General features: G+C 41.7%; 1 protein-coding gene across 1 annotated transcript in view; it reads left to right on the top strand.

Moving 5' to 3' along the window:
• Positions 1-7,955, top strand: part of NXPH2 (neurexophilin 2) — a 63,812-nt gene extending 55,857 nt beyond the window's left edge. Inside the window, exon 2 of the mRNA XM_060257107.1 lies at positions 7,121-7,955. Within this exon, the coding sequence (XP_060113090.1) occupies positions 7,121-7,864 (744 nt within the window). The 3' untranslated portion in view covers positions 7,865-7,955. The remainder of the gene's footprint in view (positions 1-7,120) is intronic.
• The last annotated feature ends 5,650 nt before the right edge of the window (positions 7,956-13,605 follow it).

Raw genomic sequence — 13,605 nt, 5'->3', positions numbered from 1 at the left:
AAAAAAAAGCCCTACCTTGCACCTTCACAGAGACATTTATCAGTGCGGCTTACTTTTGGATCAGTTCACATTGCCTTGTGCAACAGCCTTCCTCTCAGTTTCCCCTACTGCCAGTGCAAACACTGATAGCAGCTGGAGGTTATAAGAGTATTCAGAGCACAATGACACTATGGGATCAGTAGCACAAGCAGGCACATCATTTTAAACAATTCTAGAAAACGTGAAGATAGACTCTGATATGGATGTTCCGTATAGTGCAATTAAAGGGAGCTGTTATTTAACTCCTGAACTCCTCACAATCCTGATGGCGGTCACATCTGCTACTATAAAACCAATTGCAACTGCAACCTTTGCCTTTGGGGAAAAACACATTTAATTATCAGTAAAGTTCAAGCTCTACTTGTTATGATGAGTTATTAGAAGCTGGCATAATTTTCTTACAAAAATCATAATGGAAAATAACATTATAGGGTTATTGGGCTTTTTCCAGTGTAATTGACGAAGGTCAAAGATTTTATTATTTTTGCTGGTCCTGAGGGTGAGATCCTGAAAATGCTAATGCGGTATAGCATCACACTTATGTGTGCCTGTACTTCAGCACAATTGATCAGATCTGTCAAGTTATAAGGTATTTTTAATAAATGTGGTAGAATATTGCATTTTTGAGGAGATAATATCAACACAATAATAACACAAGTTTCCAGAACAAAGAATAACACAATAATCACTAAAATGCCATAAAAAGAAAACAATAAGTGGGATGGGGAGAGAAATTACTGTGTTGTTTCTCTCCCCACCCCAATTATTTTTTTCTTTTTAAATTTGTTCTGGCACTTTAGTGATTATTGTGTTATTATTTGTTCTGGAACTTTGTGTTATTATTGTAATACATGGGGAAGGAAATCCATGTTTTATATATATGGTTTTGTGAAGTGATTGCTTTGACAGAACAGGCAGCCATGAACTGGCTGTTTGAAGATTAAAAACAAAAACAGAACTACCAAGCAGTTATCGCTTCTCTTATCTGATAGTCTATTAACTACGTAATTGAATTGTAACTGAATTGTATTTTAAAATTGTTTGTTTTATATTGTATTTTATTTACATCATGGTGTTCCATGTCTGTGAGCCGCCCTGAGCCCGCCTTTGGCGGGGGAGGGCGGGATATAAAAATAAATTTATCTTATCTTAAGCATTGCTGCGACTGTTTGAGCAAAGGTCTGATCCAGCCCACATTTTTTGTTGGTGTTATTTAGTTGTTTTTAGGGCAAGAGAGAATTGATATTACTGGGGAAAAGGTAGAGCTATTTGGCAGTGATTTTCTGAAAGCATCTTTGCCATAAAGCACCTTGACAAAGTGGAGTCTATAAACTAGGTAGGACAAGCAGATGAATATATAAACCTGCCTTATTCCTAAAACTGACCATTGGTTTAGGTCACCCAACACTATTCATGCCAACTAGCAGCAATTCTCCAAGAACTCATCCAGTTCTTCATTCTGCCACCAAATACAGCTTTATTTGTAGAACTGAACTCAGCCCTGGGGGCATGCAAAGTGTATGGTGTACAACTAGAAGAAGAAGAAGAAAATATTGGATTTATATCCCGCCCTCCACTTCGAAGAGTCTCAGAGCGGCTCACAATCTCCTTTACCTTCCTCCCCCACAACAGACACCCTGTGAGGTGGGTGGGGCTGGAGAGGGCTCTCATAGCAGCTGCCCTTTCAAGGACAACCTCTGCCAGAGCTATGGCTGACCCAAGGCCATTCCAGCAGGTGCAAGTGGAGGAGTGGGGAATCAAACTCGGTTCTCCCAGATAAGAGTCCGCACACTTAACCACTACACCAAACTGTCTCCTAGGGTTGCCAGCCCCCAAGTCTCAGCAGGGTTTCCTCCGGGGGGGGGGGAGGCTATAATCTGCTGCCAGTCAACTGGTTGGTGGGGAAACTGTGTGATGTCCTTGATGTCATGATGTCACTTCCAGGTGATATCATCACATAAGGGTGTCATGCAGGGACTTTGGTATTTTGGCAAACTCTATGGTTTTGAGGGCAAAAAACCCATAGGGCTTCACCCAAATTCCAGAGTGTCTCCAAAGCAATCACATCACTTCCAGGTGATGTCATTGTATTGGGAACATTGCACAATATCTCTGCCCACCCCTGGAATGCCCTTCAAATCCCCCTGCCAGATGGGCAAGGGGACTTGGCAACTCTATGTACTTTAGCCCTTCAAAACCAAATCTTTTTAGAACCGCTAAGTACCAGGCTATGGTTGATTAATGATGCCCAAAACCTGGCAGAAGCTAAGCCTGTCCAGATCTGGGAGTGACTGTCAAGTCGGCTGGATTCAATAACGAGTCTTTGGTTGAAACAAAGTTGCTAGTTTATTGAAAGCAGAACTGAAGACCATGATAGAGATTGAAGGACTGGGGTACATAGACATTAACCAAGCATTTAAGGTATAGATCAAAGGATTCCTATGGGCGGGGCACTCTATGCAGTATATTTTCACACTAGGATGTTACTCCCTCATTCCCAAGCCAAGGCCTTGGCGTTTCACACTCCCACAGACACCCGGCCTGAGAAGGCTCCACAATCTTGTTCACATATCAGCATTTCACAGCAGGCTACATAACAAAGGCATAGCTATGAGGAGGAGGGGGGGAGGAGAGGTAGCTAGCAGCATTCGGTGTTCAGTATGAACTGCCCAGAATCCCTTGCTTCTGAACCAGAGTTAGAAAACAGGTTACTCAACAATACAGCAGACTTGACATACTGCCCCCCCTAAGCCCCCCCCACGGCACGGGCTCGAGGTTGCTCCCGATTATGGCTCAGTGTTTCAGGGCCCGGGAGGCTCTGGCACTCCCGTTTGACAGGGAGGGATGATTCTTGCTGGTGCCAACCAGACGATACCGGGCTTCGACGGAGCAGGCTGCAATGAAACACAGGGTGGATTTTACCAAGGGCCGGAGGCAAGTCTAATTCCACAGTCACTGGGTTAATTACTCGTTTGATCTTAAAGGGGCCCACGAATTTAAAAGCCAGTTTCCTGGACGGTTGGGAGAGGGGCAGATTTTTTGTTGACAGGTATACTGAATCCCCAACTTTCAGCTCCCAGACCGGTACATGAGACTTGTCATATTGCTTCTTGTAAGCCTCCTTTGCTGCTTTTAAATTCTCCTGGATGGATGGCCAGCACTGGCTGGGTCCCTGCCACCATTGCTCGAAGGCAGAGCCTGTGCCTGGGTCTCCCCCCACCGGCAGCATCGGGATCGGTTTTCCCTCATACCCAAACACTGTGAAAAAGGGGGAAGCTTTGGTGGAACTGTGGGTACTGTTGTTATAGGCATACTCTGCAAAAGGGAGGAAATCTACCCAGTCGGACTGGCGTTGACTCACAAAGCACCACAAATACTGTTCCAGCACCCCATTCACTCTCTCTGTCTGTCCGTCCGTCTGGGGGTGGTATGCTGAGCTTAGTCCCTGCTCCATTCCTAACAATTTGCAGAACTCCCACCAAAAGGTGGCAACGAACTGAGGCCCCCAGTCACTAATGACTTTGTCTGGGATGGAGTGGTGTTTGGCCACGTGATCAAAAAATAGTGTGGCCAGTCGAATCCAGCCGAATGTCAAGTTGGCTGGATTCAATAACGAGTCTTTGGTTGAAACACTTTGGTTGGCACTAACTGGGAAAAGGAAACTGTGAGAAGCAAATCAGGTGGGCCGGATTCTTTTCCAAGTTCGACTTCACCCTTAAGCACATCCCAGGGACCCGGAACTTCTTAGCCGATGCCCTGTCCAGGCTCCCACAACACGAGAGCCAGAGGGAAGAGGTGGTTGACTCGTTAATATCCCCCACACAAGTGGCGGCCATGGTCACTACCCGCTCACAGAAAAAGAGAGAGCTGGATGGGCTCAGCCGCGAGCGCATCGCCTTGGAGACCGAAAGGGAGGGAGGTGGGCAGCCCGAGGGGGTGCAGAAGGGAAAAGACGGGCTGTGGTACACAGGGGAGAAACGATACGTCCCAGTGACTCTGTCAAGTCGGCTGGATTCAATAACGAGTCTTTGGTTGAAACAAAGTTGCTAGTTTATTGAAAGCAGAACTGAAGACCATGATAGAGATTGGAGGACTGGGGTACATAGACATTAACCAAGCATTTAAGGTATAGATCAAAGGATTCCTATGGGCGGGGCACTCTATGCAGTATATTTTCACACTAGGATGTTACTCCCTCATTCCCAAGCCAAGGCCTTGGCGTTTCACACTCCCACAGACACCCGGCCTGAGAAGGCTCCACAATCTTGTTCACATATCAGCATTTCACAGCAGGCTACATAACAAAGGCATAGGAGGGGGGGGGGGGGAGGAGAGGTAGCTAGCAGCATTCGGTGTTCAGTATGAACTGCCCAGAATCCCTTGCTTCTGAACCAGAGTTAGAATACAGGTTACTCAACAATACAGCAGACTTGACAGTGACCTCCCAAAAACCCTACATAAACTACCCAGAATTTAATTATGCAATAAAATAAATATTTAAAGGACCATTCACTCCTATGTAAGTGGTTTAGATAACTTCCAAGTTCACCATTTCAATCTTAATGAATAGCTACTCTGACTCTTTTGTATTTATTTTCCAAGAAAAAGAGAAGAATCCAAACAAGAATATATTCATCTTGCCCCTTTCCCATCAAGTAGCTGTTAAGCAGTGGTAGAAACTGATGATAGAACAACAAAACAAGGAACCATTGCATTTTACAGTTTGCTTTTCTTTCAGTATATTTAGGTTCCTTTGTGGGGGGTTTTAAAAAAACAATGCACCTTGTGAAGAAATGCATTTTTTTCCTTCGGAAATTCAAAATGAGCAAAACTTTCACTCTGAGTTTTAAAAGTCCCCTCCTCCCCAAGCAGACAACAGGCAGGAAGAGCTGTTGTCTGGAGAAGGCAGCTATAGAACTATGTGCTGTCCTGGTGAGCTAGAGGAAGCTTCAAGATAATGACACTGTAGAGATTTACAGCATCCTAAGCTAAGGACTTGTTCTATAATTTTAAAATCTGATAGGACATGTGTAGAGAGAGACAAAGGAATTGTGTTTTACCCAATTCTTTTGAATTCCTTGCTTAATCTTGTGCTTTGCTAACAGTATGCTTGTGAACATTTTTTTTAATCAATACTTTATAACTTTTGATGCTGGCAGTGGTTCTCTGTACTACATAGACTACATAGACCTCCACTGTCTCAGACACACTACTTTAAAAGGAGCACGGGTGAAAGAAAAAAAATGGACGCTGCAAAAATCTGAATGATTGACCATGGAGTGAGCATGTGGTGAAGCCGGTTCAGAATGGGATGTCTAACCAAAACTTCCCACAACTATTTAAACCACCACAAATCAAGGTGCAACCAGATCATGTCAAGCCTTCAGTGTGACCACAGCCTTGGTGTTGGGAAAATCTTGGTGGGCAGGATGGAACATGGCCTTCCGGCTGGAGCAGGCCTGTTCTGCCACACACTTTAAACTAGAGTTTTGGTGGTTGGGAATATTTAGAACAACTATAAATCAAGGAGAAATTAATTCCAAAAATAGCAGCCAGACTAGGATAGTACTGCAATACAGCTTCCTTACTATCTGAAGAATTAGTTCATAAGAATTTACAATACAAAGCAGAAAATGGCATGTCCAGCAAAATAAACATCTTACTAAAATAAAATCAACTTAAACACATCGCTCTCACTGAATACTAAATTATACACACACTCGCACACACTATTAAGGTAACAGTTGCTGTCCAGTGGAAAGCATTAAAGAAAAATATCAACTTTCTAGTTTAAATAACATTTATTGTATATTTTCCTTTACCAGTTTTCTAGTCACAATACTTTAACATTTTGTCCTCCCACATACAAGATGAGGTACAGGAGCATTTTCATTCAAATTATAGTAACATCTCTATGCCAATTGACCTCTCTCCCCATCCACACTGCCCTGTGATATCACTTGGTAGCACATCTTAGACTTTAGGTGTGGAAAAGCTGGCTAAACTGGTCCATCCTTATATGCTGCTGGAGCTATTTGATTATTACTGTATTGGAATTCCTAATCTCTAAACAGAAGAAGAAATTGAAGAAATCAGGGCTGAAGGCTTCAGATTCCCTTGTTCCTAGTGTATATATATATCTTTTGCTAACCCAACAGTGACAGAAATGCGATTAACCTGTTTCAGACACTTTGATCTATTTCTGTCTGCAAATGTTACAGAGCAGAGCCCTGGCAGTGCTATGTTGTATACACCCTTGTGTTCGATTACCAGTCCCCCTTAGGCAACAGTGGGGGATAGGCGGGTAGTGTTGTCTGATACAGGCTGGGAAACTCTTGGAGATTTGGGGATGGAGTCTGAGGAAAACAAGAACCTCAGTGGGGTACAATATCATAGAGTCTATCTTCCAAAACATCTGTTTTCTCCAAGGGAACTGATCTCTAGTCCGGAGATGAGCTGTAATTCTGGGGAATCCCCAGGTCCCATCTGGAAGCTGACAGGCCTGCCCTTGTGCCATATTGCGTGCTTCCCCATTGTGAAATACATCCACAGTGTATTCATACCTCTCTAGAGGAGAGCAGGTTCACCTTGGAGAATGTACTGTGACTGTAATTCTTGTATCCAATGGCATTCACATTTGCAGAGAAGATAATCTGTGCTTCTAGACAGGCAGCGTCGAAGTTGGGGTTCATTGGGATCATAGGTAGCATTTTTCTTGTTTAACTAATTGAGTGCCTACAAAGGATTGAACATCTTGTACCTATTAATATATGGAATAAGTATTCCGGCGAAGTCCAATTATGAGCTCTCCCCCATTCAGTTAAACTTATTATTCAGAAGGTAGATGCAGTAAAAATATGAGTGGAGAACTGTAATGTATTTTGTACATAAAACTGCAGCGTTTAACAATGACGCACATTTTTAATATTCAGTTAAACATTTGCAAGTGTTACCATTTACCCGTTAACTATTTGTGATTTAACAAGAATCCAGCAGAATTTATCCATTAATGCAAAATTTATATGGTATCTAGAGTTTCAATTTTTAGTATTTATATTCTTTTCTTTCTCTCTTGGAACAGATATTTTGCAATGCTAAGCAAATCACACATGCTGCAGACATACTGGACTGGGAAGACAAAGATGCTGCAGATGCACTGGTTGATAATGTTGTCCACTCAAGGATTATCAACCCTCTACGCCTCTTTGTTAAGCCATCCTCAGCACTCAAACATGGGCAGATGTCACATTCAGACAGCATAGACAACTTTTGGGATTGGCTCACCAACATCACCGAGGTTCAGGAATCTCTTGCACGAACTAAACGCAGACCAATTGTAAAAACTGGAAAATTCAAGAAAATGTTTGGCTGGGGAGACTTCCATTCCAACATCAAAACTGTGAAGCTGAATCTTCTTATTACAGGGAAAATTGTTGACCATGGCAATGGGACTTTCAGTGTTTATTTCCGGCATAATTCAACAGGCCTTGGAAATGTTTCTGTGAGTTTGGTGCCACCTTCCAAAGTGGTAGAATTTGAGTCTTCACCACAGTCAACACTAGAGACCAAGGAGTCAAAGTCTTTCAACTGTCGAACTGAATATGAGAAAACAGACAGGGCTAAGAAAACTGCATTGTGCAACTTTGATCCTTCAAAGATCTGCTACCAAGAGCAGACACAAAGCCATGTATCCTGGTTGTGCTCTAAACCATTTAAAGTGATTTGTATTTACATTGCTTTTTACAGTGTTGATTACAAACTGGTACAGAAAGTCTGCCCTGATTACAACTACCACAGCGAAACACCATATTTATCATCTGGATGATAGATACTGTGCTTTGTGCAATGACTGATAATTTGTCTAAAATTCCACTTTAAACTTCTTTTGGGTGGACAGTGTTTTCCAGCAGGTTCAAGCAAAAACAAAATTATTTCCCCTAAATGAAAAAGCAAATCTGTATCTGTGGGTCAGCTCACCCATGCATGTTCTTTGCTTGATGACTACAATTTCAAGTGCAAAGTGTCATCACAGATTGAACCACATGAACACTCCTTTCATAAGAACTCAGACTCTTTCATAGAGACAGTTCACACCTGTGAGTCAACAAGCAGCAAGCAATGTACATGGATGTGTGAATTAGCCCTACATCTGCACAGTTCTCATAAATATTTTAGCGGTCAGGCACCAACATGTCTTTTCTTTAAAAATATATTTAATTTCTGACTCTTGCAGTTGCCATTAATTTAAGGATACATCAGACACTAGCAATATGTGGACGTGAAGAAGAAAAAAGCCATGTGGGCAACATATATTAATTTCCTGCACTCTCACTTTTGATAGATAACTATTTAGCATATGTTGCAACATGAACCATCCTTATAGGGCTGTTATAGCATCTTTGCAGGCAGTCATGTCTAGGAAACAGTTCAGTTCATATTGCCAAAATGAACATCTGTAGGTATTCTGAAGGAAGTTTAAATGTTTCTGTAAGATTCAGGGTGGTGGTGGGGAACTGCAAAGAGTAAGTTATATATTTCTAGAACCTAAAGTCAGGTAAAACCTTTGTAGAAACAGTAAAGTTAAAAGAGGTTAAATGAAATTCACTCACTCTCACAGCGGGGTTGAAGTGGTATGCACATCACTAGAGTGAGACTGAAATCTACAGAAGCACGAGCAGAAGGAGCTCATGGAGATTCATTACTTTCCCCTTCACCCAGCAGCACTCACATGCTCCAAAACTGCTTTGCTGAGACTCTTGTCACCAAACCATTCCATCCTAAGTAGAGATGCCCTTCTGAGCCCATTGACTGCAGTAGACTTAGAAGAGTCCAGCTCTGCACAGGATGGCATTGAAGGAGTACTATGACATGCAGTTGGATCTACAGCGGGAAGAGAGAAGGAGGGAATCGCATGCCCCTTACTCTTGCAGTGGCAGAAACAGCTAGCTGCTGGCAAAGGGGGAGATGCGAGAATCACTCCCAGGAGCTCCTGGTTCCATGTGGTCCAATCCTTAGTGCAGCAGTCATTTAAGCAGATTTACTAGATGGATGAACAGTAGTTGGGACTAATCAGCAAGTGGTGAGACTAGTAAGGGTTTATTGCTGGACTGCAGGGAGTGGTTTTTCATTGGTGAAGTACAGGATATAGAAGTGCAGGTCAAAAACTTACGTAAGACCTAAACAAAGACAAAGATCAAAATTGATAGACCATCCAGTATAAAATTGGAGAAACAGACACTGTGGTTAATCAGGGTAATCCATAAAGGCTATTGTTAACACAATGTGGCACAAATCCCAATAGAGACCTCTGGTGGTTTTATAGTACTATAATAAACACAAAATATATTGATCCCCAGGTTGCAGCATCTCTAATTGTAATAAATTGTACAGCTGATTTTAGTGAAGAAGCTAAGCAAAGATTGCTGGGGGGGAGGGTATGTCCCTTCTATGCAATAGAAATGGTATTGCAAAACAAATGGAAGGGTTTTCATTTTTAGTGACATAACACTTGTCAGTCGTGAAAAGGTTCTTGCATCAGAAATATGATATAACACCCCCGTCAGGCTTCTGCAGTCTTCAGTTTAGCTGTCCAGATGTCAAGCCTGGTGCATATTTGTTCCTGATACTTGCTTTCATTGTGGGGCAGAGGGAGAGCAGGCTATGCCTGACTTGAATAAATGTGCTCAGTGTTTCTTGATCTGTGAGAAAATTTGCCTCACTTCAGGGAAAGTAGTTGTCTTGTTTTGCTGTTGGCACCTCAAAGAATGACTGTCCTAGGAATATTTAATTATTTATTAAAACATTTATACCCCATCTTTCCTTGTGGTTCAAGTCATCTAGTGAGTAATGTATATTACTCTATGAGCAGAGCAGACAAAAAAGCTGAGATACTGAAGCATTTAACCATTACTGAAAACCTCAAAGATCAAAGAAGCCAATAAAAGAAACCTCTCTAAAGAAAATTTTGCAAGCATAGAAACTGACAACTGTGTTTATTCTGGTATTTTAATCAACACTTTTCAGTCTGCTTGTGGAGAAAGGTAAGGGAAAGCACCATAGATTAATAGTATTCTGAAAATACAAGCCATAGAAGCTATATATTGTATCATTTATTGCAGAAAGAGTCAGTAACAGGTTGTAGTTGCACGGTGGCAACAAGTGGTATTGGATGGTTTCCCCCTGGTTCTGTGTTGTACAACAATGAGGTGCAACTGAGATTCAGAGGCTTATATGCATAAGAGCTTTATACCTTTTCCTTTTGAGAAGCCACATTTCCCTCATCTTCCCCTCACATTTATGGATCACATTTGCATAATGTATACACAGACAAGGCTAGTCTCGTAATAAGATCCTTAGTGGCATTTTACCACTAGTAATTTAACGGACAAGATTAGAGACTCCTACATGTACAAGAATCAATGAACAAAAATTGCATTAGCAGAACTAGATCATTGTATCCATTCTTTTAAAGTGCAGTGTGGGGAGGGAAAAGGCTGAAGACCCTAAGCCTAAAGACTTAAAGAAGCAAGGACTGGAAGGAAAAAAAAAACCCAAACGTTTTCATTATTCTGAACTCACAAGATAGATACCAAATCATTGAAAATGTGTTTTTTTATCATAGCCACTTCCTCAAAGGCATCCCTTGAAATACCTTTGGTATGTAGAAAGAAGTGAAAATCCCTGTTACCCAGCACAGGTGACTGTGGTAGGTATTTCTCCGTTTGCAACATCAGGCATTTGCACAGTCCACAATTTGAGCTGCGGGCTGCTGTAAAGAGAAGACCCTTGCTTTTCATTCACTCAGTGGAGGAGTTCCAGGTGTGATTAAGCTTTGGGTTGTGATCCTGAACCACCAGGCATACGTATGTCCTAGGATCATTCAGTCATCTCTATGTCTATTCTAGCTGTAGCTTTAAAACATACTGTTCATTGTATTAGTTCCCGTTTTTCAAACTGAAAATTCTTTTGTTAAAGAAAAAAAAAACTATTGAAGTTACCAGTTTAGAAATGTTTTCTTACTTTGATTAGTTATATCCCTGATTATAATTTCTCTACCTAACTTTCCTTTAAGTTCTTTCTTTTAAGGTGAAATCCACAACAAAATTCTAGTATATGTTTGTGTCATGCAGTTTAGCTGTATATAAGCTACTAATTATTGCTAAAATCTATGAGTTTAATATTTGGTGCTTTTGTAATTTAGTCGTAAACTATTATTTTTGGACATGTATTTTTACCCAACACTATAAGCAATTTAAAGCAAAACTAAGTTATTTATTGTAGAGTATGTGGAAATTATTAATGTATATATACTTAGAAATGTATACAAACACAGAATATATGTGTACACTTATTTCTATGTAAATAAAGAAAGTTTGTTAAATCTGTAATTTGCTTAGGTCAGATTTTATTTTGCAAATATTTTCCCTATGAATTATTTTGAAGAACTTTATCTGGAATAGGTTCAGGTAGCTATCTGAAGAAGTTGCATGCACAGGGATGTTATACCCGGAATAAAACGTTGTTGATCTTAAAGGTGCCGCTGGACCAACTTTCATCGGAAGTGCTGTGTGTTGCGATGGGTTCATTTGGAATCTAGAGTGGGGCTGTCAACCATTGCCGTTTTAGTTTTTAGACTGCTAACTTTCCCCACTTGTAAGCAGTGAGCTTCTTCACCCACTAATGGATTCTGCCCCCCTCCCCAGGGACTGGATAAACTCTAAAAACAATTGACTTTAAAGTGATGCCAAGGAAGGATATGTTAAAAATGGAAGTGGAAAAGCATCATAATTCTTGAGTTGGACAGAAAGTCAAATAGATACAGGAAGGGAAGGATAGCAATACTATTTCCATGTTACCAAGTCCATAAATAGAACACACTTTAGTGCAGAACTGTATGAACATGGCAATCCTATATGCAACTTCTCAATTAATGTACATCCAGAATGTGGCCAATCATATAGGAGTTGCAAAGGTTTTCTCTTTAGGAGGCAGAGGACATCTTGGTGGATGATTCTCACCCTCCAATCAGGGAGGCAGGTACAAATTCTTCTGCTTCCTGTCTCCTTGGTGGAAGTCACCCATGCTCTGGTTCTTTTCCTGCCTTCACAAGGAGAGCAGCCTAGAATAGGAGCTATTTCACCTACTCTGTTACCTCTACCTTTCTTTCCTTATATTGAACTCTACTTTGCCTGTCTCTTCTGCTAAATCCTTTCCTTCCTTCTTTCAGGTCCTGTTAACTCCAAGTAAAGTTTAAAAGGGGATGCAATCCCCCAACAAAGAACTGAGCTATTTTCTCAGTCCCTTGAGCTAGTCCACAGAGAGCATCTAGGAAGAGCATCAACAGCTTCCTACTGGAGGGAGAGCTCTTGCAGCCAGTCCTGGTCCATACGCCCGAGTGACCATGCTAGAGCACTTGTGAGCCACTTCTTCAGCAGGACCAGGGAAGAAGATGGAGAAATAAAAGCACACCAAAAAAGCACCATTCTTCTCCTTCATCAGTTCCCATGGTGGCCATGGCAAACGAGAATTACACCAGGAAAAAAAAAGAGGGGCATTCCCCAGTGGACCCCAGTTTCTCATTCAGATAGTAAACCTGAAGAAAGGGAAGAAGGGGAAATAGAATTCCAGCACAGTCCAATAGGTTTTATAAATCAGAAGACTATCACTACTTTTTAACCAAGACGATGGAGGGCAGGGGCAGATTCAAAGGTAACAATTCCTCCCCAGATCCAGTTCCCTGAGTTATTCGAAGGGGAGCTAAAGGCAGAATGGGTGAAACCCATGGCCAATAATAATAATAATAATAATAATAAATTTTTATTTATATCCCGCTCTCCCTGCCAAGGCAGGCTCAGGGTGGCTTACAAGACATGGTACATACCATGATTTTACAATAAAATGCAGTTAATACAATAAAATACAGTTAAATTACAAATTTATGAGTTTAAATTAAGTAAATAAGTTAAAACCAGTATAAATTAATGGTGCTACAGTTCAATACATATATAGAGATGGCAGGATGTCATTACCAAGATTCCACCTTAGAAGGCAAGTTGGAAGAGGACGGTTTTACAAGCCCTACAGAACTGGTTAAAATCCTGCAGGGCTCGCGCCTCCTCTGGCAGCTGATTCCACCATTGCGGAGCCATTATCAAGAAGGCCTGCTCCCTTTTTGTTTTTAGCTTGGCCTCCCTTGGCCCAGGGATTTTCAGAAGATTTTGCAAACTAGATCTCAGTGCTCTCTGGGTAACATATGGAGAGAGGCGGTCCCTAAGGTAGGCAGGTCCTCGGCCATATAGGGCTTTAAAGGTAATAACCAGCACCTTGTAAGGAACTCGGTACACAATTGGCAGCCAGTGCAGTTCCCACAGCCTAGGCCACACATGTTCCCACCGAGATAGTCCCACTAACACTCTGGCTGCTGCATTCTGCACTAGCTGCAGTTTTCGAGTTCGGTACAGGGGCATTACAGTAGTCCAGCCTCGAGGTGACCATTGCATGGATCACTGTTGCCAGGTCGCTACGTTCCAGGAAGGGGGCCAACTGCCTTGCCCTCCTAAGGTGGAA

The sequence above is a fragment of the Heteronotia binoei genome, chromosome 16 (assembly GCF_032191835.1).
Source record: "Heteronotia binoei isolate CCM8104 ecotype False Entrance Well chromosome 16, APGP_CSIRO_Hbin_v1, whole genome shotgun sequence".
NCBI classification, from domain to species: domain Eukaryota; kingdom Metazoa; phylum Chordata; class Lepidosauria; order Squamata; family Gekkonidae; genus Heteronotia; species Heteronotia binoei.
This window is presented reverse-complemented; position numbering and strand designations above follow the sequence as displayed.